The sequence below is a fragment of the Leptonotus elevatus genome, chromosome 4 (assembly GCF_054856555.1).
Source record: "Leptonotus elevatus isolate MCC_2025b chromosome 4, RoL_Lele_1.0, whole genome shotgun sequence".
Taxonomy (NCBI): Eukaryota; Metazoa; Chordata; class Actinopteri; order Syngnathiformes; family Syngnathidae; genus Leptonotus; species Leptonotus elevatus.
The window spans coordinates 27,532,291-27,559,786 of NC_141242.1; the positions used below are offsets into that span (position 1 = coordinate 27,532,291).

Consider the following 27,496-nt stretch of genomic DNA (forward strand, 5'->3'; position numbering starts at 1 on the left):
AAGACAGATGTCTAAATTATTTTTCTAGATGATGAATGTGAACCGACAGATTGTTTACTGTGTGCATACTGTAATTCTATGGACAATGTTGTTTACTTTATGTTGGTGAACGGAGGGACTGATGATTTAACATTGTGTGTATATGAATGGACAGTTGTGTTAATTATGTATCTTGTTTTGCGGGTGAACCCACTTACAGATTTTAAAAGTATTCTTAAATAGTTCTGACATTCAAGAACCCTGTCATATGTGTATTAGTTTAACAACATTCTTATGTGCCGTAATTATGTGTTATTTTAATTATTTTGTTTATTATTGTGTTTCGTTTATGTGCTGAACGTCATGCATTATAGGTGGTCATGTATACAATAGCTTAAATAGGCTAACTAAAATATGACAAAACTGCATGCATCAGATTAAATTTTATAAAAAAAAAAATTCAACAGACACATGTTAGTAACTGAGCCACTTTTAAAATAATATTTTACTGTTGTATTTGTCGCAGCCTTAATTGTGTGTTTTTCCAAGATCACCCTTGCAGCATTGTACCAGCAAGTGAAAAAATATTTGGTGCTGTCGACAATCACTTGATAGTTTAGGCAAATCAGCCGGAACATTGGGTGAAAATACTGGTGCTGGATTTGCATGGCCGACCTGCCCATGAGCTGCAAATGCTCACTGGCGCATTTGCATGTGCCGCTTAGACAGACAGACAGACATACAGACTAACAGGCAGGGATGCTATTAGTGCAAAGGGACACAGAATAATAGAAGGAGAAATATAAGGGAGTCATTCTAAAGGAAATGAGTGTAAACCAGTTTGAATAAAAAAAATTAAAAAACGAGGTGACAAAAATACAGTACTCACACGAAATAAACTTTTTTTTTTGCTGATAAACTGTATAAACTGGTGTTTACTAATGCCGTCTACATGTCCTGGTCATTATTTTTGACAATTTAGTGCATGTTTGAAAGTAGGGATCTCAGGCTATTAACATTTTTATTTTTGATTAATCACGTTTCAATAATTAACTCACGATTAAGCGCAAATTAATTGCACATCTTCTATCTCAATTTATATCTAAATTAACAATAAAATGTACATAAAAAAATCATACTCTTAACATAAAAGTGGGAAGAAATGTTAATCTAATAGAAATATGGTTGCATTTTTTTAGTCATTGATACAGTAATTTCATAACAATTTATAAAATTGTTTTAAAATTAAAAATATGTACTGTACTGTAAAAAAGTGTGACATTGCTTTGTGTTGGTCATTTTTCTGTCACTACATGGCATATTTGCATTTGTAAGACAGCTCAATGCATTTATCTTTTCATATTAAGAGCCGACTAATTTTTAACATTAGCAACTTGTGAAATTCTGCACATTTTTAAAATTATAAAATACAACTTGACTCCAGTCCCCACAAATATATGCATTGTTATTTAATTTATTACTGCTACATTGTGTTACAGTGACTCCTTTGCACATCGTTGAATGTTTTTATTTTGTTAAGTTCAATACGGATGCACATTGAATAATGATGCAACTTTACTGCAAACGAACCAGAAAAGATCGATGTGTTCTTTTCATCTTAAGAGCTATCTATTTTTTAACCTGAAGTAACTTAACACCACTCCCAAAAAATATATGCATTATTATTTAATTTATTACAGCTAAATTGTGTTATAGTGACTCCTTTTCACAACGTTGAATGTTTTTATTTTGTTAGTTCTCGGATGCACATTGTAAAGTGATGCTGTTTTGCTACAAGCGAACCAGAAGACATCTATGTGTTACACTTACAAGCTATTTTCTGGAGTTGCTGAATGAAATACGCCTCACAGATCAAGTGGCTTGGAGTCACTCCAAGTGACAAGACGCCAACCATTCGGTTCTTGGCTCTCACAGGGGTTTGAGAGTAAAATGTAACCAAGATCGTTTTTAACCATCTTAAAATATTGCCAGAGTCCGCCCATTTCTCTCGCAGGCCAACACTGAGGTGCTGATGCATGCTTTGATTTCCTGTCGCTTAGATTACTGTTATGCCCTGCTCTCTGGTCTTCCCAAAAATAATATTTCAAGCCTACAGCTACTTCAGAATTCAGCTGCACGTGTGCTGACGGGGACCAGAGGGCGAGAGCACATTACACTCGTTTTAAAATCGCTGCATTGGCTCCCCGTGTGCTTCAGGGTTGATTTTAAGGTGCTTTTATTAGTTTTTAAATGTCTTAACGGTCTTGGGCCATCTTATTTATCTGACCTGCTTTTAAACGGTCTTGGGCCATCTTATTTATCTGACCTGCTTTTACCGTATCACCCCTCGCAGCTCCTGAGGTCCTTTGGCAGCGGCCTTTTAACTGTTCCTAGGGTGAGGACCAAAACACACGGTGAGGCTGCATTCAGCGACTATGGTCCTCACCTATGGAACAGCCTGCCGGTGGGCATCAGGTCCGCAGAGACTATTGATGTTTTTAAGAGGAGGCTCAAGACACACCTTTTTAGTTTGGCTTTTTAAAATTTTATTTTTACCACATTTATTTATTTATTTATTTTTAATTATATTGTCTTTTAGCTTAGTTTTTGCCTTTTATTCTGTTTTCTTCTAGTGTTTAACTGTTTCCTTTTAGAGTTTAACTGTTTCCTTTTAGAGTTTAACTGTTTTTATTTAGTTGTTACTAAGTTTTTAGCTCCAGTGTTTCTTCATGGAGGAGCCTTCGCACTGGGAGGGATGACTGTCTTCTCCTGTGGGTGGGTGGTCATCCCGGGGGCACCTTGGCCCTGGGGGGCTGTGGCACGCTTCACTTTGTGTGGGGCGGGCCGCGGTCAATCTGGGCCGGGGATGTCTAGGATGACATTGCCCCCTGTGGTGGTTGGTAGTCATCCCTCTGGGGATGTGGGGATGAGCACCTCCTGGGTGCCTTTCCTCACAGGGTTTTGTGTGTGTGTGTGTGTGTGTGTGTGTGTGTGTGTGTGTGTGTGTTTGCCTTTGTGTATTATGAGGACATGTCACCTGAATACACGCAACACTGCGAGGACATTTTGAATTATGAGGACACAGCCCATGTCCTCATAATTCATTCAATGCAGAAGTGCTTCTAGGGCTGTAGAAGGCTTGAATCCAAAGTTTTAGCCAATGTCCTTGTAAACCATAATTACATGAATTTGTGTATTTTTGTGTATTTGATGACGCCCCCTGTAGGAAGGTCCTCGTAATGCACCACTTCATGAATTATTCACACCAGTGTATATTTCACAGCATTTGATTGGCTGACCGTCACCTGTCCCCACAATTACGCACATGTCCCCATAATTCCGTTTTTTCTCAAAATGCTGTGTATTGTGAATGTTTGTCTGTAGATGCAGAGCCTTTTTTTTTTTTGCAGCCACCAATTCCTAAGTAGATAAATTAAATAATGAAATACACTATGACATTTAATTATATATTTCAGCATTTAATTCTTGCAGTGGTTGTTTATTTGAAAATATACAATGGTTAACAGCTGTTTATCACATCACTTTGAACAGCTGGAGGCAGAGACAGAGAAACTGTCAGTGCCGTATATTGATTCATCATTTAACATCCCACCCTGCCTTTACAATGTAACATCTTTCTGTACACCAGTGGCCAAATGTTTTGAGAATGACATTGATTTTCTAAAAATCTCCAGTGCTGACTTATTATTATTGTTTTTTTATGATGGCAATTTGCATGTACTCCAGAATGTTATAGTGATTAGATGAATTGCAAAGTCCCTATTTGCCATGAAAATTAAAGTAATTTCCTTTAGTGACCTTACAAACTTTAAGTGAAGAAGGCTTCAGGGCACCCAAGAAAATCCAGCAAATGCCAGGACTATCTCCCAAAGTTGATTCAGCTGCGGGATAAGGACATCACCACCAGTGTAGAGCTTGCTCAGGAATGGCAGTAAGCAGGTATGAGTGCATCTACACCCATGGTGAGGGAGTAAGACTTTTGGAGGATGGCCTGGTGTGACCAGTGAAAAGGGGATTCCATAAATACAGACCAAAATAAGAAAAAAAGAGTTGAAGTTATTTTCTCTGATTAACCCCCTTTCCAAATGTTTGGGGCATCCGGAAAAATGCTTGTCTGGAGAAGAAAAGGTGAGCGCTACCATCAGTCCTGCTTCATGCCAAAAGGAAAGCATCATGTGACCATTCATTTGCAGGGTTGCTTCTCAGCCAAGGAATTGGGCTCGCTCACAATTTTGCCAAAAAACACATGCATCCATTACTAAAGTATAGTACTAAAACATCCTCGGACAGCAACTGTATGACAGCAGCAAGGTTATTTTATTTACTAAAGCAAAAAAACATTTTCGTTAATGAAAAAAAAAACCTTTTTAAAAAAGTGAAACTGAAATCACATTTTATGATTACAAAATGATCTATAATTCTAGCAATAATATCCTTTGTTTTCGTCTGTGGTAATTCATTTAATATATGAGCCTTTGGGGTTCATTTTAAATGTGATCTATTTTTTTTTATTGACACTGTAAATCATAGAACAATAGCCACTCTTATCAACAAAGTTCATAATCCAACGACTGAACCAATTTGTTGATTTGAACGAGATTTATTATATTGCCCTGAGTACGGAAGTGACGTCATCTAGCAGCCCCGATAGAGAACCGCCCCCGGCTCTATTTACTTCACGAGATGTGATGGCGTGTAGCTGTGCTAATGAGGTAGGTTTGAAGCTCGAATTTTTCCTGTTGTTGTTGGTCGCTTGTGTACATTGCTCCCTCTTTCGCGAAAATGATTTATAATGCAAGTCCAGTGTAAGTGCAGCTAAGCTTACGTTAGCATACCTAACCATCTGTTGATTATGATGGATGCAGCTAATTATTTAGAATTGCTACGCTTCTGTTAGCGACGGTTAGCATAGCAGAGCTAACCGTCTGTTGAGTAAGATGAATGCTAATTGCAATTTTTAAGAGGAAATCAATAACAGGCTGGTTTTTGATGTGAAAATATACAATGGCTTAGTATTACCAGTACAGTATAAATGAAGTATTGGTAAATTGCTGCATTTGTGTTTACTTAAATTTGTTCTTTCAATAGAAATATTTCAGTAAAGTCTGTTAGTGTTCATTACATTTAATTTATGCAAATATTTAGCAGAGCTGTGCTATCCACTGTATTTTATTTTCGTTGGCACATTTACTGCACACTGCACAGGCTATTATGGTACACTGAAAGTCAACTTCAAGACATTTGCACCAAGTTACCTATCAAACTGATTGAAACTCATTTTTTTCTATAGCTTTAGATCATTATCTTCAGTGAGACATGTCAGTCATGAGGCCACAGAGGGCAAAAGTTAAACCCAAAGAAGAGGTAGCATACTTTTCATCCTTAGGTAAAGACAAGAATGGCTTCACCATAAAATATATTAATTAATTCAAAGGTGAGTATTGGTAAAATATTCTTTAGTATGGGTCTAGTTTTCATTATTGTTATAATGAAATATTTCTGTTGTATCCTTTTTTCTTTGTAAGGTCGAGGAGTGTTCAGTTCCTGCTCCTTTCAGAAGAGAGACTTTCCTACTGAATATCGAGGAGAAGTTCTAAGCAAACAGGAACGTGAAAACAGGCTGAGAGTGTATCATGATGCCCGGAAGGTTTTCATGTTTGAATTTCGCTACAATGGAAAAACACTATGGTATGTTTATATGGTGTGTTGTCACACTTAATTTTGTTTTTTTGGGGGGATATCGTGCAAGGTTTGACAAAACATAAAAGATTAATTAAAACTCAAAAGCAAAAGTACATTCTTTTCTCAATATAATTTTTTTATTTTTTTATTTCATTTTTTACAATATTGTGACTTGTTTTTTTATTTTACTTTTACAGTTATCGTGAGTATCGCTAACCTCACAATATCATGTTAATTATCATATCGTGATTTCTTATGACATTTGGATATTGTGTCATACATGTGACATACTAGAATTACTGGTCGCACATTCACGATTACATGAAATTATATTATAGCAGTCTAGTCTTAGTAAGAATTTAATTGTATTGGTATTTTTCTATTCATCTGCCCCAGGTTTCCACTGAAGCACAACCTGATGAAGACACAGCTATCAGACTGCGCCAAAGTTGACCAGGTGACTAGATTTCTTTTTGAATGTTGTTGAAATCAGTTTTCCGAAGCAAGACATTAGTGGAGGGTGGAGATACTAGGGCTGCACAATATGTGGAAAATATCTTGCCGCACGAATGACTCATGCAATATGTGTATTGCAAAGACGTGCAACAAATGAATATTGGATTAATTGTATACTTTAGTCTGAGGCTAAGCGATATGGCCAAAAAATAAAATAAAAAGTATTTTAAACCAACCATCCAGCATTCTGCCACCACTTGTGCAAAATTACAACTCACAATAACATCTGGATGTAACAGAACATAACAACAGCTTTTAATAATCCAGAAGACAAAATACATTTCACGATTTAGCAAATTTTCAACGATTCAATTTAAATTTAATTTATTCAATTAATTTGATTTATTGCCAGGCCCTACTTGAGTCTGAATTTGACCAATCAGAGACAACATTAATTGCGCATCGCCATACAAGAGAATTGTATCGAGGAGCATTACTAACAAAAAATAACTTATTTGGATAAGACTAGATCACAATGAGCATGATTATTTTTCTGCACGTACGTGTATTTCTTTAATTAGATTATATAGATATATATATTAGGTCCATGTTCAATGTCAAAATAATCTCCATCACTGTATAAAACACCCATGTCGCATGTTTTGTCAATACTGTGCAGACCTCACAGGTGCATAGTCTTCACAATGTCGTAGTTGTGAATAACTGACACTCTGAGGACAGTGTATTTACACACTGCGAATGTAAAATAAGTTTTCAGGGGTTTGGAGTTACACATACAGTCCTCATAATTCATACTCTGGTATGGACACTCTGAGGACTGTGTATTTTCTATTAATTGTTTCATTGTGAAAAATAGACGTCACCAATTTACACAAACCACTAGTGCTGACGGATTATTTATTTTTCAAATAGCAAATAAAATGTATTTGCATTCACAATACTTTAACCTATTCATTGTTCTTTATGTACTGTAACTGTGTAAATGCACAGGTACAGTCGTGTTACTAAGAATTTAATTTTATATGTATTTTTCTCTTCATGTGTACCAGGTTTCAAATGAAGCACAACCTGAAGACATAGCTAAAGATGTAGCTGTCACAGACCAAGTTGACCAGGTGACTAGATTTGTTTTTGAATGTTGATGTTGAAATACATTTTTCAGAAGCAAGACGTAGCACAATATATAAAAAAATATTTTGTCGCACGAATGGCTCATGCATATACTGTATGTATGTATACAGTATATGTGTATTGCAAAGACATGCAACAAATGAATATTGGATTGTATACTTTAGTCTGACTTTGACCAATCAGAGACTACCTTAATTGCGCATCGCCATACAAGAGAACCGTATTGAGGGGCATTACTAACAAAAAATAACTTATTTGTATAAGACTAGATCACAATAAGCATGCTTATTTTTCCGCATTAACGTGTATTTCTTTCTTTGGATTATAAAGATTTCTCTATTTCTCTATCTTTATCTCTATATCTATCTATCTATATCTATATATCTGTCTCTCTATGTCTCTCTCTCTCTATATACAGTATATATATATATCTATACATCTATATCTGTATGCATGTGTGTGTGTGTATATATATATATATATATATATATGTATGTATATATATATATATATATATATATATATATATATATATATATATATATATATGTATATATATATACATACATATATAGATATGTATGTATATATACATACGTATATATATATATATATATATATATATAGATATATACTGTATATATAGAGTGTGTATGTATACAGTATATGTATAGATCTTTTTTTTAGGTCCGTGTTAAATGTTTAATCTCCATCACTGTATAAAACACCCATGTCGCATGTTTTGTCAATACTGTGTAACCCTTGCAGATACATAGTCCTCACAATGTCGTAGTTGTGAATAACTGACACTCTGAGGACAGTGTATTTACACACTGCGAATGTAAAATAAGTTTTCAGGGGTTTGGAGTTACACATACAGTCCTCATAATTCATACTCTGGTATGGACACTCTGAGGACTGTGTGTTTTCTATTAATTGTTTCATTGTGAAAAATAGATGTCACCAATTTACACAAACCACTAGTGCTGACGGATTATTTATTTTTCAAATAGCAAATAAAATGTGTTTGCATTCACAATACTTTAACCTATTCATTGTTCTTTATGTACTGTAACTGTGTAAATGCACAGGTGGTCGTGTTACTAAGAATTTAATTTTATATGTATTTTTCTCTTCATGTGTACCAGGTTTCAACTGAAGCACAACCTGAAGACATAGCTGAAGACGTAGCTGTCACAGACCAAGTTGACCAGGTGACGAGATTTCTTTTTGAATGTTGATGTTGAAATCCATTTTTCAGAAGCAAGATGTTGCACAATTTATAAAAAAAAATATCTTGTCGCACGAATGGCTCATGCAATATGTGTATTGCAAAGACATGCAACAAATGAATATTGGATTGTATACTTTAGTCTGATTTTGACCAATCAGAGACTACCTTAATTGCGCATCGCCATACAAGAGAATTGTATTGAGGAGCATTACTAACAAAATATAACATTTGGATAAGACTAGATCACAATGAGCATGCTTATTTTTCCGCATTAACGTGCATTTCTTTCTTTGGATTATAAAGATCTCTCTATCTCTATCTTTATCTCTATATCTATCTATCTATATCTATATATCTGTCTCTCTATGTCTCTCTCTCTCTATATACAGTATATATATCTATACATCTATATCTGTATGCATGTGTGTGTGTATGTATGTATGTGTATATATATATATATATATATATATATATATATATATATATATATATATATATATAGAGATAGAGATATAGATATATATATATACTGTATATATAGAGTATGTATGTATGTATATATGTATATGTATGTATGTGTATATATACAGTATATGTATAGATCTTTTTTTTAGGTCCGTGTTAAATGTTTAATCTCCATCACTGTATAAAACACCCATGTCGCATGTTTTGTCAATACTGTGCAGCCATCACAGGTGCATAGTCCTCACAATGTCGTAGTTGTGAATAACTGACACTCTGAGGACAGTGTATTTACACACTGCGAATGTAAAATAAGTTTTCAGGGGTTTGGAGTTACACATACAGTCCTCATAATTCATACTCTGGTATGGACACTCTGAGGACTGTGTATTTTCTATTGATTGTTTCATTGTGAAAAATAGACGTCACCAATTTACACAAACCACTAGTGCTGACGGATTATTTATTTTTGAAATGGCAAATAAAATGTGTTTGCATTCACAATACTTTAACCTATTCATTGTTCTTTATGTACTGTAACTGTGTAAATGCACAGGTACAGTCGTGTTACTAAGAATTTAATTTTATATGTATTTTTCTCTTCATGTGTACCAGGTTTCAACTGAAGCACAACCTGAAGACATAGCTAAAGACATAGCTGTCACAGACCAAGTTGACCAGGTGACAAGATTTCTTTTTGAATGTTGATGTTGAAATACATTTTTCAGAAGCAAGACGTTGCACAATTTATAAAAAAAAAAAAGATCTTGTCGCACGAATGGCTCATGCAATAGGTGAATTGCAAAGACATGCAACAAATGAATATTGGATTGTATACTTTAGTCTGATTTTGACCAATCAGAGACTACCTTAATTGCACATCACCATACGAGAACCGTATCGAGGGGCATTACTAACAAAAAATAACTTAATTGGATAAGATTAGATCACAATGAGCATGCTTATTTTTCCGCATTAACGTGTATTTTTTTTTCATTGGATTATAAAAATATATAGATATAGATAGATCTTTTTTTTTAGGTCCATGTCGAAATAATCTCCATCACTGTATAAAACACCCATGTCGCATGTTTTGTCAATACTTTGCAGCCCTCGCAGGTGCATAGTCCTCACAATGTCGTAGTTGTGAATAACTGACACTCTGAGGACAGTGTATTTACACACTGCGAATGTAAAATAAGTTTTCAGGGCTTGGAGTTACACATACAGTCCTCATAATTCATACTCTGGTCAGGTATGGACACTCTGAGGACTGTGTATTTTCTATTAATTGTTTCATTGTGAAAAATAGACATCACCAATTTACACTAACCATTAGTGCTGACGGATTATTTATTTTTGAAATGGCAAATAAAATGTGTTTGCATTCACAATACTTTAACCTATTCATTGTTCTGTATGTACTGTAACTGTGTAAATGCACAGGTACAGACTTGTGTGTTACTAAGAATTGAATTTTATATGTATTTTTCTCTTCATGTGTACCAGGTTTCAACTGAAGCACAACCTGAAGACATAACTGAAGACGTAGCTGTCACAGACCAAGTTGACCAGGTGACGAGATTTCTTTTTGAATGTTGACGTTGAAATACATTTTTCAGAAGCAAGACGTTGGCACAATATATAAAAAAATATCTTGTCGCACGAATGGCTCATGCAATATGTGTATTGCAAAGACAAGCAACAAATGAATATTGGATTGTATACTTTAGTCTGACTTTGACCAATCAGAGACTACCTTAATTGCGCATCGCCATACGAGAAACGTATCGAGGGGCATTACTAACAAAAAATAACTTAATTGGATAAGATTAGATCACAATGAGCATGTTTATTTTTCCGGATTATCGTGTATTTTTTTTCATTGGATTATAAAAATATATAGCTATAGATAGATCCTTTTTTTTTAGGTCCATGTTCAATGTCGAAATAATCTCCATTACTGTATAAAACACCCATGTCGCATGTTTTGTCAATACTGTGCAGCCCTCACAGATACTTAGTCCTCACAATGTTATAGTTGTGAATAACTGACACTGAGGACAGTGTATTCATACACCGTGACTGTAAAATAAGTTTTGAGGGCTTGGAGTTATTATACAATTCATACTCTGGTCAGGTATGGATTCTCTGAGGACTGTGTATTTTCTTGTTTTTGTTTCATTGTGAAAAATAGACGTCACCAATTTACACAAACCTGTAGTGCAGAAGGATTTATTTATTTATTTTTGTAATGGCAAATAAAATGAGTTTGCATTTACAATACTTTAACCTGTTAATTGTTCTGTATGTACTGTAACTGTGTAAATGCACAGGTACAGTCGTGTTACTAAGAATTGAATTTTATATGTATTTTTCTCTTCATGTGTACCAGGTTTCAACTGAAGCACAACCTGAAGACATAGCTGAAGACGTAGCTGTCACAGACCAAGTTGACCAGGTGACGAGATTTCTTTTTGAATATTGATGTTGAAATCAGTTTTCAGAAGCAAGACGTTAGGAGTGAAGAGTGTAGAGTAGATGCTAGGGCTGAACTATATAACTAACAAATATAATCACAACAATTTTTTATGCAATGTGTATTGCCAAGACGTTCAAAATATTGTATCCAACAATAAGCTTGTATGGGACTAAAATTCCTACAAGTCAACATTAAAAATATCTCAAATTGAAGATTTGTTGGCAGTTTGGTGATTTGGATTATGCACTGTAGTGATCTTTTGTTCCCATTAATTTATTTATGGTGGATTTTAGAGGTGAACTCTTTATCAATTTTATTTTATTTTTTTAAACAGAAGTGTAAACATCAGGTAGTTAATTTACTTGTATCAAGCTTGGATAAATGTGCTTTATGTTTTGGACCTTTCGCTGCACTAGAATGGACTGGCATGATGGGTATTTTATCTTCTGTGTTATTTGTATCTGCAATGGATCTTTGTTTCACGCAACCAGAATTAATAGTGCAGGCATTTTCATTGAATGAATATAATTTAGTCAAGAGGATAAATTATGACCCATGTTTATACCTTTATCTTTAGTTGCAAGCAGCTAAATGTTGAGCAATTGTCTCAATCTTAACGACTGTCTGACTCGGTAAAATAGAAAAGTCTACTGTAACTGAAGGACTGTATCACACTATCTGTTTTAGGGGCAATGCCATAGATTAAGCATATTAACTATCCCTCTTGTTAAATGCTTCATCTCATCTTTCGAATAAATGTGACTAGATTTATAATAATCTTTAGTATGTGCACAAACTTTAGGTTCTAAATGCTTTTCTAGTTTGCTCCAGCATCTGGCACATATCCCGTTTAAAAAAAATGCAAAACTGCTTGATGATGAAGACCTTTGGTAAATTAACTTTAGCACATTAGCCCATCAATGGCGGGAGCTACTTCTGCCGCGAGCGCTCGACACTTTTCTCAAGCTTCTACTTCGAGTGTAACATCACTAAGTAACAGCGAAGTAAAGCTAGTAAATATTTATGACCACCCGCCAAAATGAATTTTAACCCGCATATGGCAGGTTAATTTTAGAGCCACTGTATATATGCATAAGTATGTGTGCATCTACTGTATATATGGATATCATTGCTGTCCTGTGAAAAACACGTTTCCATTTTTAGGTCGCGGGCTGCTCTCCGGTAGCTCCTATGGTGGAAGTGTTTTTCACAGAACAGCGACAATATGTGTATGTATGTATGTATGTAATAATTGTTTTCGTTTAAAAAATTAGGTTGCTGATGTATCCAGTTCAAGTGAGGATTCGTTAGCAGAGGAATATGTTCCAGATTCTCACAGTACTTCGGACACTTCCTACATTGAACCTGTTTCAGAAATTCAGAAATCCGAAGGTATTTCAGGAATGAGCTATGAGAAAACTGCTCATCCTTTAAGATGAGAGGTAGTCATGTTTTAAAGAATAAAATGTTCAATGTTCACTGACTCTTTTGCATCTGGTTTCATGTCGAGCTTATCCATTACAAAGCTGTGTTTGACCTAGATAACCTGTTCACATAAGAAGCAGTTTTATTAACATACCAGTTTCAGTCTGTCCTAAAATTGTAAGTTGTAACATGAGCACCATGTTAAAACTTACAATTTTAGGACAGATCAGGTATGACTTTGCATTTCACAGTATTGTTATGTACAACAATGTGTCCTTATATCAGGTAAGTCATTACACATCAATGCCATTTTAGTTTGTGTAAAGTCAGAATGCCAGAACTTTCAAATCACTTCAGTGACATGGTTGCTGTGTGTTGTGTAAACTTTGTCCTTGTAATGTGAGTTGGTCCTCATAATTACCATTTTTGCAATGGGCGTGGCTTATTTAGGTCATTATCTATGTCCTCACAATTACGGATTTTTTCAGGTTTTTCTTTTTTTCGTGTGTTGAGTTTTTTCAAGTTTTGAAGTGAAATTCTCCTGGACAACCCCAAAAAAAAATTTTGGGTGCAAGTCCCATCTCTCTGGCATTAGCAGAAAGGGGTGTCCCTGTAATACACAATTAAACCGGTTTGGAAAAAATGTCCTCATAATACACAGAGGCAAGTATGTGTGTGTGTGTGTGTGTGTGTGTGTGTGTGTGTGTGTGTGTGTGTGTGAATGTTGGGGGGAGGGATTGGTTATCTTTTTATTGTACTATGGAATGTTTTAATTGTTCAGCACCTTGAGTTGCATTTTAATGTATGAAAGGTGCTTTATAAATAAAGTTTGATTTGATCCGGCGAATGATAGCGTAAACTGAGTTTGCCCGACGAGGTTTTTAGTTGCCATTGGCGAGCTGGCGAACGCTAAAGTTGTTTTACGAACCTTCTCATCATGGGTGAGCGGAAGGATCATACTGTGTGTCTCGTGCTATTTAAGTCAATTTAACAGAGGTGGGCATTCCGTCGACATTGATGGAAAGTCCGTCAATGATGGACGCCCATTTTGTTGATGATTGACAATTGATGGAAAAGCATTGACGAAAGGTTTTTTTTCATCTGTCAATGTAATCGATGGACGAACGGTTCTCCCTTACTACAGTCACAGCCCCGCGGCAACACAGGCGGAAGCAAAAGTTATGGCGAAACCAGGAAATATGCAGAATGTTTAATGTGCAGAATGTTTAAGAAATGTGTAGAAGTTCACAAGTTACTTCATGTTTAAAATTAAATAGCTCTTAATATGAAGAGAAAAATGCACTGTGCTGTCATCAATGCCTAATGTTAAACACTTCTGCCATCTATTGAGAAAAAAAAGACCTCCAGACAAATCATGTCTCACACTTTTTCCCTTTTTTTCTTCTTTTTTACAGTACAGTACATCTTTTTAATTTTAACTTCAAATAACTTTATGAATTATAGTACTTTTGTATCAGTGAACTAAAAGATACAAATCCATATTTGTATTAGGTTAATATTTTTCTACATTTATGTTAACAAGGGTATGAAAAACTGGAAAAACACATGGTTAAAAAGGTAGGTACTATGTAGCAACTAAGCTCGTATATATAAAATACAATTCTAATTCGAATATTTTATATTACATAGTTAGAGGCTTGAATAAGACCATAAGTCATAACAATATAATTTTTTTATGCATGCCCTGTTTTTACACAATGGCAGTTTTCTGAATAGCACAAAATTCTTGTAATTTTGTCCCAAATCAGGCTTTTCCTTTGAAGTGTGATAAGTTAGTCATGTATGAATATTTTTTTTACTTTCTACCGCTCAAAATGTTCACTGGCATCAGACCTATCTATACATATATAGTTTAAATGTTGTTGTTTTTTATGCCCCCTATGGACAATAATAGCAGTATTATGCTAACAGCAAAATTAACTACGCTGTATATATCTATATATATATATATATATATATATATATATATATATATATATATATATATATATATATATATATATATATATATATATAAAATAAAATTATAATTTGAATATTTTATATGACATAGTTAGAGGCTTGAATGTGTCCATTAGTCATAACAGTATAATTTTTTTTTATGCATGCCCAGTTTTTACACAATGGCATTTTTCTGAATAGCACAAAGTTCTTGTAATTTTGTCCCAAATCAGGCTTTTCCTTTGAAGTGTGATAACTTAGTCGTTTATGAATATTTTCAACCACGCAAAATGTTCAGTGGCATCAGACCTATCTATACATATATAGTTTTTATTTTTATTTTTTTAATGCCATTGCTACCAGTTGTGGTGAAAGAAATGCAAAGTAGTGATCATCGCAAGAACAACGACCTCAAAAATGTCCAGAACCAATAAGAGTAAAGAAATTCCAACACCCAACCAGTAAGAGTTGAAATTCAAACAATAACAATAAACAAGTGCATTTTTTTTGCATTTGTGGGCAGTACCTTTGTATTTTCTTGTGCACACCTGCAAATATGCATGCCCAAATAAACTGAAAGTGAGCTCAGACACATCAACACCAAACTTTTTTGTAATGCCAACCGTTTTTATCACATTCATTTTGACCAATCTGTAGCGGGCTTTGCACAAGCAAATTCATTTATTAGCCTATGGCACCACCTAGTGGATTTTGGGTGTTAACACTCTCAACACACAAATTCCTCTATTTTCATGTTTATGACTCGTCAAAGAAGCGATTGCATCAGTAATCACGGAAAATCGGGCATTATTACAAGAATTTCGAGTGAATCTGTCCCTCCTGTTTGCAATAATTATAAATTGCAGCATGGCGCCATTTTGAACTTCTACATTTTTTAACAATCCTGGTGAAATGTCAGGTCCCTAGTGTATTTTTTTCAAATGCTTTTTCTTTGATGAAACACAGAAAAACATAAAAAAGCCAGAAAATGGACAAATAACACCGACGGTGTGTGTGTGTGTGTTTGTGTGCGTGTGCATGTGCATGTGTGTGTGTAGAAACCGGCAACGCAACTAGACGGCTGCAACGATTATCGTTCGGTTGTAACTTTAACAACCTCATCAAAGATGAAGGAACTTCATTTCTTTGTCCTTGGCACACCAAAGTGGGGTTTGGTGGACCAAGAGACCTCCACACACAGACAGCCCCCACCCAGCTCTTGAATTCATAAGACTGTTCGTTCCGTTCCGTCTTCAATTCCGCTTATCCGGGGTCGGGTCGCGGGGGCAGCAGCTTTAGCAGGGAAGCCCAGACTTCCCTCTCCCTAGCCACTTCAGCCAGCTCCTCCGACGGGATCCCAAGGCGTTCCCAAGCCAGCCGTGAGACGTAGTCTCTCCAGTGTGTCCTGGGTCGTCCCCGGGGCCTCCCGCCGGTAGGACATGCCCGGAACACCTCTCCAGGGAGGCGCCCAGGAGGCATCCGAACCAGATGCCCGAGCCACCTCAACTGGTTCCTCTCAACGTGGAGGAGTAGCGGCTCGACGCTGAGTGCCTCTCTAAGGGAGAGCCCGGCTACCCTGCGGAGGAAACTCATTTCGGCCGCTTGTATCCGGGATCTTGTTCTTTCGGTCACGACCCACAGCTCGTGACCATAGGTGAGGGCAAACACGTAGATCGACCGGTAAATCGAGAGCTTTGCCTTTCGGCTCAACTCATTCTTCACCCCAACGGACCGATACAGCGTCCGCATCACTGCGGACGCTGCACTGATCCGTCTGTCGATCTCCCGCTCTTACCGACCCTCACTTGTGAACAAGACCCCAAGAGACTTGAACTCCTCTACTTGGGGCAGGATCTCATCCCCGACCCGGAGAGGGCACTCCACCCTTTTCGGACTGAGGACCATGGTCTCGGATTTGGAAGTGCTGATCCTCATCCCAACCGCTTCACACTCGGCTGCGAACTGCTCCAGATCTCTCTCGCTGGAGATCACGGCTTGAAGGAGCCAACAGCACCACATCATCTGCAAAAAGCAGAGATGCAATGTTGAGGCCACCAAACCGGACCCCCTCAACACTCCGGCTGCGCCTAGAAATTCTGTCCATAAAAGTTATAAACAGAATCGGTGACAAAGGGCAACCTTGGCGGAGTCCAACCCTCACAGGAAACAAATTCGACTTACTGCCGGCATTGCGGACCAAACTCTGACATCGGTCGTACAGGGACCGAATAGCCCGTATCAGGGGGCCCGGTACCCCATACTCCCGAAGCACCCCCCACAGGACTCCCCGAGGGACACGGTCAAACGCCTTCTCCAAGTCCACAAAGCACATGTGGACTGGTTGGGCGAACTCCCACGCACCCCCAAGGATCCTGCTGAGGGTGTAGAGCTGGTCCACTGTTCCACGGCCGGGACGAAAACCACACTGCTCCTCCTGAATCCGAGATTCAACTTCCCGACGGACCCTCCTCTCCAGCACCCCCGAATAGACCTTACCTGGGAGGCTGAGGAGTGTGATCCCTCTAAAGTTGGAACACACCCTCCGGTCCCCCTTCTTAAAAAGGGGAACCACCACCCCGGTCTGCCAATCCAGAGGCACTGTCCCTGATGTCCACGCGAAGTTGTAGAGATGTGTCAACCACGACAGCCCCACAACATCCAGAGCCTTTAGGAACTCCGGGCGAACCTCATCCACCCCGAGGCCCTGCCACCGAGAAGCTTTCCAACCACTTCAGTGACTTCGACCCCAGAGATAGGGGGGCCCACCTCAGAGTCCCCAGACCCTGCTTCCTCAAAGGAAGGCGTGTCGGTGGAATTGAGGTGGTCTTCGAAGTATTCTCCCCACCGATTCACGACGTCCCGTGTCGAGGTCAACAGCACCCCATCTCCACTATACACAGTGTTAATGGCGCACTGCTTTCCTCTCCTGAGACGCCGGATGGTGGACCAGAATTTCCTCGAAGCCGTCCGGAAGTCGTTCTTCATGGCCTCACCGAACTCCTCCCATGTCCGAGTTTTTGCCTCATATGAAATGTTATTTCTTCAACAAATTGGCTTGTCGAACCTCCAAACCAGGAACACCTCTCCGCGTCTTGGCCCAAACTCAGACCATCTCTAAGTGCAACTTTGCAAACATTAAGCAGATTGCACAAATTGTTGCATCCAATTGGACTAAGCAATTAAGGTTAACTTTTGGTCACATGTTTTGCCTGATTACCAAATGCTATCACCTCATTTAAGACCGTTTCTCTTTTATAATTGTTTTTATCTTTGATTATTTTATCATTTTTCGTTCTTATTTCAATTTTCTATCACAGTAGTTAGAGTTTAGCTTCTTTAAGTTCCCGAGTAGATTTTCCCAAATAGTTCAGAAAATAAACGTGAAAAAAATCGAAACCTGATTGTGTGCTGTGTGTGTGTTTTATCAATTTATATTGACTTCTAAGTCAGGGGTGCTCGATGCGTCGATTCAAAGCAGTATTGGTAAATGGCATGACAACACGCGACCTTTAAAAAAAAAAGTGAGACATCTAGTGATGCACCAAATATTTGGCCACTGAAAATTTTCGGCCAAAAATTGCTATTTTTTCCATTTCCGTCATTCGGCCGAAATAAAATTAAAGCAGAAAGAATATGGCAGAAGGGTTGTGGTGACGCAAGCAAAAAACTGCTGCAAGCAAGCGTCTGTTTGAATTAAACAGCGAGGGTGAGTGTCCCCTCGCTTCTCGCTGCCTTTTCATCGTGTGAGTTTGCACCGGTAGGAGAGGGGCGTCGCTTGGTGTACAACTGCAGTACAGGTGAGCCCCTCTTTCTCCTGCAGCGCCTTTCCTTTCTTTTATATAAGAGCCCCTTGAACTAGGGGTGCACCGATCGATCGATCGGCCGGCCGATTTATCGTCCCCGATTTCCTTAGTTTTGGGTGACTGGTGATCAGCCGATCCCTTAAATAAAAACTGATCTTTTTCACCTCCCTCCTCAGAGGTCTGAAAAAGTCAGCCACTGTCCTCTTCTGCTGAGATGACTAATAGGCTTATCATTTTTATTTCAGAGAACTACTTAATTGACAGTTAAAACAAACCGTTTGTATTATTTCACAGATATTATTCAATGTTTTCCAATAAAATAAGATTGGAACTCTGAAGGTGTATGCTGCTTGTTATGAAAAAAATCGAGATCAGCAAAAATCAGGATTGGCAGGTCAGACTTTTTAAAAGATCGGAGATCGGCCAGAAAATTGTGATCGGTGCACCCCTACCTCAAACGCTTCCACTTTTTCACCGGAATCCCGGTGGCCGTGCTAAATACTTAAGCTAATGCTAGCACTATTGCTATCAACAGTTTTAAACACGGAAACACTTACAGGCAGACCTGTACAGGACGCTGTGTGTGACTTTGCAGTCCGTTCCCGAAACCAATTAACTGGTGCAAACAAATGTATTTATCTATTTTTAAACGGTAAATATGTGAATGTGTTGATTTTAAGTGTGCCGCACCTTGTCCCGCCGCACACATCCGTGCTCGCCTGTACGAACTACATTGACTATAAAGTGCAATCGCACCGCCAGAAGATGCTCAATCCGTGTTTAATGTACCATTTGCCAACATGTCTGGGGTGTGGGCACATTTCAATTTATATTGTGCTTTGTTAAAATGCTAGTACTAAATAAATATTTTATAATAATATTAGAATTGTAATTAATTATAATAAATGCAATGATAGTAAAAATTGGCACAAATCTTTTTCGCCGTTTCGGTTTTTGGCCAAGCATCTGTCATTTTCAGTTTTCGGTTTTGGCCAAACATTTTCATTTCGGTGCATCCATAGCGACATCCCATCATCAATCCCGTCGCTTGATTGCGCATCTGAATTCTTCTGACACTTTAGGTCGAGCACGGGCAGCAACGCAGCAAGCGGCGCCGTGGCAAACGCCCATTTCCTTATTTTAAGCAAGCGAGGCAAGAGGCGCCTACTGGTCTTTGCCAAAGTCATAAAAATACAGTATATACAATAAATATAATAATGTTTTACAATAACGCTGAACTATATTTACAATTTAAAAGGTACTTGTGGATGTATTTGTAATGATTGTGGTTTAAAAAAAATTGCGAGTGCACATCCAGGGTTCCGACGGGGCCTAAAAAAAAAGTCATAAAAAGTCAAAAATTCAGAAACGTAAATTTTAGGCTTTAAATGTCTTTAAAAAAACACCCATATTTTCATCCCAGGTCTAAAATTTAATTGACCCAAGTCTTAAATTCTTATATCTGCTCCGTCCATTCCGAGAACTGTCTGTACAAAAAAATGTGCCTGTTGTTGTTGTTTCTCCTGTCTGCGTGCAGGAAACGTCCACACTAAAAGTAAAGGGGTGCTTTTGAGGGGATGTATTGTATTGTACTGTATTGTATTGGTTTGTATTGTAGTCAGTGTAGTTCAGTCGGGCGGGTAGTTTGTGGCGGTTAGCATAACATCTAGCTTGTTGCATTTGGATCACGGCAGATAAAACCAGGGGTGAACGGTCCGGAACTGCGTTCCGGTAAAAAATTTGATGGCAACTGTCAAAACCCCATGTCAGGCTGCCACCCAAAAAAAAAAAAAAAACTAACGTCAGATTTAGATATACATCAAGTCACCAAAAGCGGGGGGAGCGTGAGCCGGCTCGTGCGTGGGGCGGCGCAAAGGACACATTTGGAGACGCGGTGCGGCGAAAATTCGCATATTCGCCAAAGTTGAAAATGTGAACTTTCTTCACGGCCTGATAGGCTGAAACATGTGCCACATTGGCCTAGGGGATGGATTACATACATAGAAAAAGCTCAGACGACTGAATGTTACTGTTTTGCTGTTTTGTTCCAGATGTTTGAAGTTTAAATATCTGTTTACAAGGAACCTTTTCGAAGAATCTCTACTTTTCTATCGTAAAAGTTATAATATCCCACAGCAGGGGATGCAATTTTTGTACCGGGCTAAATACTTTTGGCACAACAGCAGAACGCTTCCCCCTATTTTGGTGTGAACATAGCATAAAGTGCTTCTGAATTGTTCTAGTGTGCTTGTGTAGCGTAATCCGTTTCCAACTATCTCTATTATTTATTTATCCCACGGAGTTCTGTCTACCGGCTCCGTTCTCTGTGTATCTGACGAGTCACGTCGATGTGTGCACGTTTGTGTTTTTGTTATCTGCTATTTTGCACATCATAAAAAAAAAAAAAACATTCTGGCTGCGCAGCGAACTTTATGTCAGGGAGTTCCGGCAAGAAATTCTAGCCACTTTCACCCCTGGATAAAACCCTTCAATCGCCGCAATTAGTTTTAAATCAAGTGGGGGTCGCTGTCTGTGCCTGTAGTGGACATTGAGTTTGGTGATCTGTGCAGCATTCTCAGCAATTAGTCTTGTATTTGACTTTATTCATTTTATTAACAACTTTGATTCGAAGTTAGCACATGACGCTTTGCGGCTCTCTTCTTTGGCGGTCTATAAGTACGTCATTATGTGGGTGTGACCCAGTGTGGCACCAAGTGTTCAGACGGAGACACTACAATTTGTGTGGAAACCGGTTAAATCTGAGATACTTAAGGCACACTGTTGTATTGAATTTTAATTATTTGCACTTGCCTTGATAAAAACTTGTAACATAACAAAAAATTATTGAGAATCACTGATCTAATTAAAGACATTCCCTACATATCTTGATATAGCTATTTTAAAGTGGAATGATTCGGTTTGATTTGATGCTTTGACATCTTATAAATCAAAACCGACTTTCCGACTCAAATCGTATTTTTGTATATATACAGTAATATTGTACATGCGAATTGACAGACATGTGTGGATGTGGATGGAACAATAGATGTTTACATTATGTTTGAATGCACAGGCAAATATTCATGTATTCATGTGAGTGGAAGGATATTTACACACATTTTGTGAATGTGAAGGAACAAATACTGAGTAGACATTTACATTGCAAGTTACTGGAATGAACAGGCATTTACACTGCGTGTGTGCATTGCTTGTGTGTTTGAATGCACAGACAGATGTTTACATTCTGTAGAGTATGTGACTAGTGATTAGACCAACAGATGTGCATACTGCAAACTGTAGGCGTGTTTCTGAATGAACAGGCAAATGGATAAGAGTGTATTAGAATGGACAGACAGAATATAGGGGAACAACACACAACAAAATTGCATAACTATAAAGCCCTTCATTTTATGTACTATAGCGTAATAGTGTTTTACCTAAAGTGGCCGAGTCATATTCTTAGGAGCTATATGTCGAAATGGGATGGAAAAAGTTTGAGATGAGGTCAGAATTCATCTCCTCGCTTTGCATACAATTTCCATCGCAGGTGGCTTGTGTATTATGCAAACTGAGATACACAATCATTTCACCCCATTCTTGCTGAACACTGAGACAGATGTGTGAGCCAGGATGGTATAAGTGCATTGAAAAACTCCCCAACAAGCCTGTTTCGTAATCCTGACAGAAGAAAGAACACATTCATTTGGGAAGTGTTTTTTGCAGGGGAAGTGGTGTCTTAATGTCACCATGACACAACTGCACTTCCAGGCAACCAGAAATGTTTTGAATCCTTCAAGCGACCAAGCCTCACAAGACCCTGAGCGTGAATGGAAGACAGATACTCAGCACTTTGTTGTTCATTAGGGCTGCACAGCCTCCGAGTGGGACCTATTAGCCCCATTCTGTGTGGGATCTATTAGACCCATTGTGTGTGTGCGTGTGAGGGTGTGTGTGTGTGTGTGTGTAAGTGTAGGGGTGTGTGTGTGTGTGTGTGCGTGTTCATTATTCACGAACCTGAACCCTGAATATATATATATATATATATATATGCAGTGGTACCTCGGAGTTTAAACATAATTTGTGTCTGCAAAGTGTTCAAAGTCCGAATTGTTCAACCTCCGAATTTTTTTTTGCCATAGGAAATAATGTAAATGCAATTAATCCGTTCCCAAGCTCCAAAAACGGAAAATTCCTATTTTAATTTCTATTGATGTTTTTTACATTTACAGTACAGTACAGTATTTAAACTATAAAAATACCTTACCTTACCTGTTGTGGTGTGATGGCATCAGTGGATGACAAATGCTATGTTAATGCTAGCTTTAGTTCAGTGCTGAGTTTGTGTATTTTACATTGGGCATATTGCGGTCCTTGCGTGCGTTGTTTAACGTCAGGCTCGTTGTTGAACAGCTAAGGGGGGTCCTCGTGCCAGTATTTACAGAAGTAGTGAAAGTAGTTACAACTACGCGATAATCTTCCTAATTCCACTGTGGTTCATAGCACTGTATGTTTTTCTTTGCTGCCACTGGCACTGTTGTCTTTCTTGGAGCCGAAGAAAATTGTCATGGAAAAATCCAAATGCACTCACGAGTATGGAGCACCTCCGGGAGTATTCACGATCTGACTGTAAATGAGCAGTGCATCGTCTCAACCGCAACGTGAGCATTCGGCATTACTCGGCTTCACTCGTTTACCCGTTTTCAAGGTATGTTCGGCTTAGCTTGCTTTGCTTGGGTGTTCGAACTCCGAAAATGAGTTCAAACTCCGAGGCATTTTTTACTCAGATTTTTTGGGTTGAAGAGTTTGAAGAGAGAGAGAAACAGAGAAACTGAAAAAATGCTTTTATAATGCATATGATCACTCAATCCATAAATAAACAAATAAATACTCACATATTGACAGGCTTGGGGAGTAACGGAATACATGTACCGCTGTTATGTAATCAGATTACACATTTTTTTAATGCGTATTCCGTTACAATTACAGGAAAAAAACATGCAATCAGAATACAGGTACATTCATTAAAAATGGGGCTAAACTTGTGACTGGGATAAAAGTAAATTTTGCAGTTGATGTCACGCATCATCATCTTCATTAGATTTATCTATCTATCTATCTATCTATCTATCTATCTATCTATCTATCTATCTATCTATCTATCTATCTATCTATCTATCTAGCTATCTATCTATCTATCTATCTATCTATCTATCTATCTATCTATCTATCTATCTATCTATCTATCTATCTATCTTTCAAACTGTGAGGCGTGGTTGCTTTCAGTGACAGTTCGAAAACAGCATATGGCCTTCAATCAATCAATCAATCAATCAATCAATCAATCAATCAATCAATCAATCAATCAATCAATCAATCAATCAATCAATCAATCAATCAATCAATCAATAGCCTACATGCTTATTAATTACACAAAGATTTTTACTATTTGTAGGCTGCCCGGGTCCCTAACACCCGCAAATAGCAGGGGCACATTGTATAGAATATTTGCTGTGGTGATATTTATTTTTATTTTGTCTTTATGAGCATACTCAATATTGGAGCAATCCAAAAGTAATCCAGTTACATTACTTTAATATTGTGGTACTTGGACTACGTTACTAACTAAAAAAGTTTAGCAGGTAACTTGTAACTGTAACGAATTACATTTTAAAAGTAACCCTCCCAACCCTGCATATATTGGACTAACTAAACAAACATTTAGATCATTAAATAAATGGTGACCCCACCCTTCCATCAAGTTACCGTCCGATTTCACTAATTAACACTGATATTAAAATTATCACTAAGGCTTTCACATCTAGACTAGAAACAGTAATCCTGACAATCATTCATAGCGACCAAACAGGCTTTATTAAGGATCGTCACTCTACTAATAATATTAGGAGGCTCTTTAACCTTATTAGCATGTCACAGTGACATGATAAAATGGCAGTTATTATATCATTGGATGCAGAAAAAGCTTTCGACAAAGTTAACTGGTCCTTCCTCTTTGCTGTTTTAAATAAATTTGGCTTTGGGAAGTCATTTATTCACTGGGTGTCAGTATTACATGATTCTCCTAAAGCAACAGTTACTACTAATGGGATTATATCTCAGAGTTTTACTCTACAGAGAGGCACAAGACAGGGATGTCCACTGTCCCCTTTATTATTTGCAATATTTATTGAACCGCTTGCATTAGCCATACGCCAGGAAAGAAGGATTCAAGGAATTCACTCTGGGGTAACAGAACATAAAATTTATCTATATGCCGATGATATTTTACTTTATTTAGAAAAGCCTGCTATTTCGTTAGGGGAAGTATTTAACTTAATAACTAAATTCTCACAGTTATCAGATTATTCTATTAACTGGACAAAATCAACACTTCTACCTATTACAGAAAATTCAGGAACCCTGCAAGCCAGGACCCACACTATTCATTTCCCATAGGTAATTTAAAATACTTAGGCATAAAAATCTCACCTAAATTAACTGATTTAATTCATTTTAACTTTACTCCACTTCTGGATAGCATTTATAGTGACTTGGAACACTGGAATAATCTTCCCATTTCTCTAATAGGACGAATAGCCACCATTAAAATGAAAGTTTTACCCAAAATAAATATTTTTTTCTCAATTATTCCAGTTAAACCTGTTGTTGGACTCGGCCGTTACAAAATTTTACTGGAATAAAAAAAAAGCAACAATTCGACTCTTCAGAAAAATAAATCCAAAGGAGGTCGAGAGGCACCAAATTGTATGCACTACTATATAGCTATATATCATTTTATGGGCACAACCCAACAGAGATACTAACTGTTGGGTGGAACTAGAACAGAAGGATTGTAATAACCTCAGACTTCTAGATTTACTCTTTATTACAACATCGATTAAGCGACATAATTGTTTTAAAAACCCAATGATTTCCGCCACCCAGACTGCCTGGTGGAAGGCACTAGAAATTACAAAAGCCCAAGTGGAGCCCTGTGGGCTTTCTCCCCTATGGCATAACCCCGACTTTCAACTCAACAACCAATCGTTTTATTTAGGTGTGTGGGAGCAGAAAGGAATTACACATCTCCACCATCTTTTCTCAAATAATATGTTTATATCATATACATCCTTGCTCCAAAAATACAAAATAAAAAACGGAAATTTTTTACATTATCTGCAAGTTAAAAGTATGATAAAGAAACAAATTCCAACACTTCGGGGTACGCTCCAACCGCCTGTTTTAGCTAAAGATATGACCAAGCTTTCTCCGGCAACAACAAAAAAACTCTCAAAAATATATAAGTTACTTTCATATACTGATAAAACGTCTTTACCCATCTCGAAATGGGAAACAGACTTGTCTATAGCTCTTGACTTTTGGATTCAAGTTTGTGAAAACGTTTTTAAAATGACAAAACACACAAATTTACAACTTATCCAATGTAAAATTATTCATAGAACAAACATTACTCAATATATGCGTCTTGGCCGTTCCCTGGGTCTCTTGGGGGGTGCTGCGTTGCGGGGCTCTCCCTGGTGTCCGGGGCGGCGCCGCTCCGGCGCGGTCCGTCGCTCTGGGCCCGGCGACGCGGTTCGGGGCCTGTGGGCCGCTGGGGTGCCCCGTGGTTCCCTCTCCCCTCCCCCTCCTCGCCTCTCCCCGCCCGTCCTCCGCCTCCCGGTCCCTTCTCCCTCGTCGCCCTTCCTCCTCCGCTCCCCCTCTCTCTGCGGCCCTGCCGCTGCCCCTGCCCCTTGCCCTTCTTGTCGTCTCCTTCCACCGTCACTTCCCCACTCCCCTGTCAGCCTTCCTTCCCCTCCCCTGGGCCGGGGGTTCCATCCGTTGCCCGGGTCTCGGCGCTCCGCGGGCCGGGAGGGTGGGTGGTTTTGGTGTTGTGCCCGCCCCGCTCCGGTGGACCTCCTGGCACCTCGGGCGGGCCCCAGTATCTGGGGGGCGAGCCCTATCGCCCCGCCAGGCTGGTCCCATATGCCCGCCGGGGTCCCGGTGGGGTGGGTGGGGATTTGGTGGGCGGGTGCGCCTCCTGCCCCTGCCCGGTTGGGGGGGGGGCCCCCGCTGGTCGCTCCTCTTAACTCACTGCACTAGTTTTGCACAATACACTTTTATAGACATATAGGGCACATAACACACTTTGGGGGGGTGGGGTAGGGTGGAAACACAGTCGTCGCCCTACAAGTCCCCTCCAATTTTAATGCACCACACAACTGTGTGTGTGTGTGTGTGTGGGGGGGGGGGGGTCGGGGGGTGCCATCGGTTGGGGCAGACCGCAGTATAGAGCAGTGCTGCGGTCCCCTGTCCGTGTCCCCGCCGCGCCCCACCCCCTATTTTTTTTTTAATGCACCACATACACTCACTGACATGCCTGGGAGGCGGGTGGATCAGAGCGTGGGGATATCATTTCCCTCTGCTCCGGTTCACCTGCTCCCAATTTTAATGCACCACACACACACACTTGTATATACACTGGGTGGGGTCACATTCAAGGTTTAGGGGTAGAGTTCGCCAGTCGGCGAGCTGGCGGACTCAGTAACAGGGGTTAGCTTTCACTAAGAATGCTGGAGTGACGACCAGGGCCTTTCCCCGGTGGGCCTGGGGTTTGGGGGTGCCGACCGTCCTCCGGTGCCCCCATCTCCCCTTTTGCCCCCGGTGTTCCGTCCCTCCACGCGGCAGGGGGGTGTGGTGGGCGGGTGCCCTCTCCGCTCCGCTGTCCGGCCCCTCTTCGGCGCCGATGCCTGGGTGCGGGGGGTCCCAGGGATCTGGGGGTCGGGGGCTGCCGGTTGGTGGGGGTGGGGGGCTTGGTTGGGGAGTGGGGGGTGCTGGGGGTGT

General features: G+C 39.0%; 1 protein-coding gene across 1 annotated transcript; it reads left to right on the plus strand.

Annotated features, from left to right (window-relative positions):
* Positions 1 to 3,361: 3,361 nt before the first annotated feature.
* LOC147176444 (uncharacterized) lies at positions 3,362 to 13,494 on the plus strand. Its single transcript, XM_086072571.1, has 6 exons — positions 3,362 to 5,434; positions 5,526 to 5,688; positions 6,079 to 6,139; positions 7,209 to 7,274; positions 11,382 to 11,447; positions 12,743 to 13,494. Exons 2-6 carry the CDS (start codon positions 5,654 to 5,656, stop codon positions 12,905 to 12,907), a joined length of 393 nt encoding a protein of 130 aa, XP_085928697.1. The 5' UTR covers positions 3,362 to 5,434; positions 5,526 to 5,653; the 3' UTR covers positions 12,908 to 13,494.
* Positions 13,495 to 27,496: the final 14,002 nt, after the last annotated feature.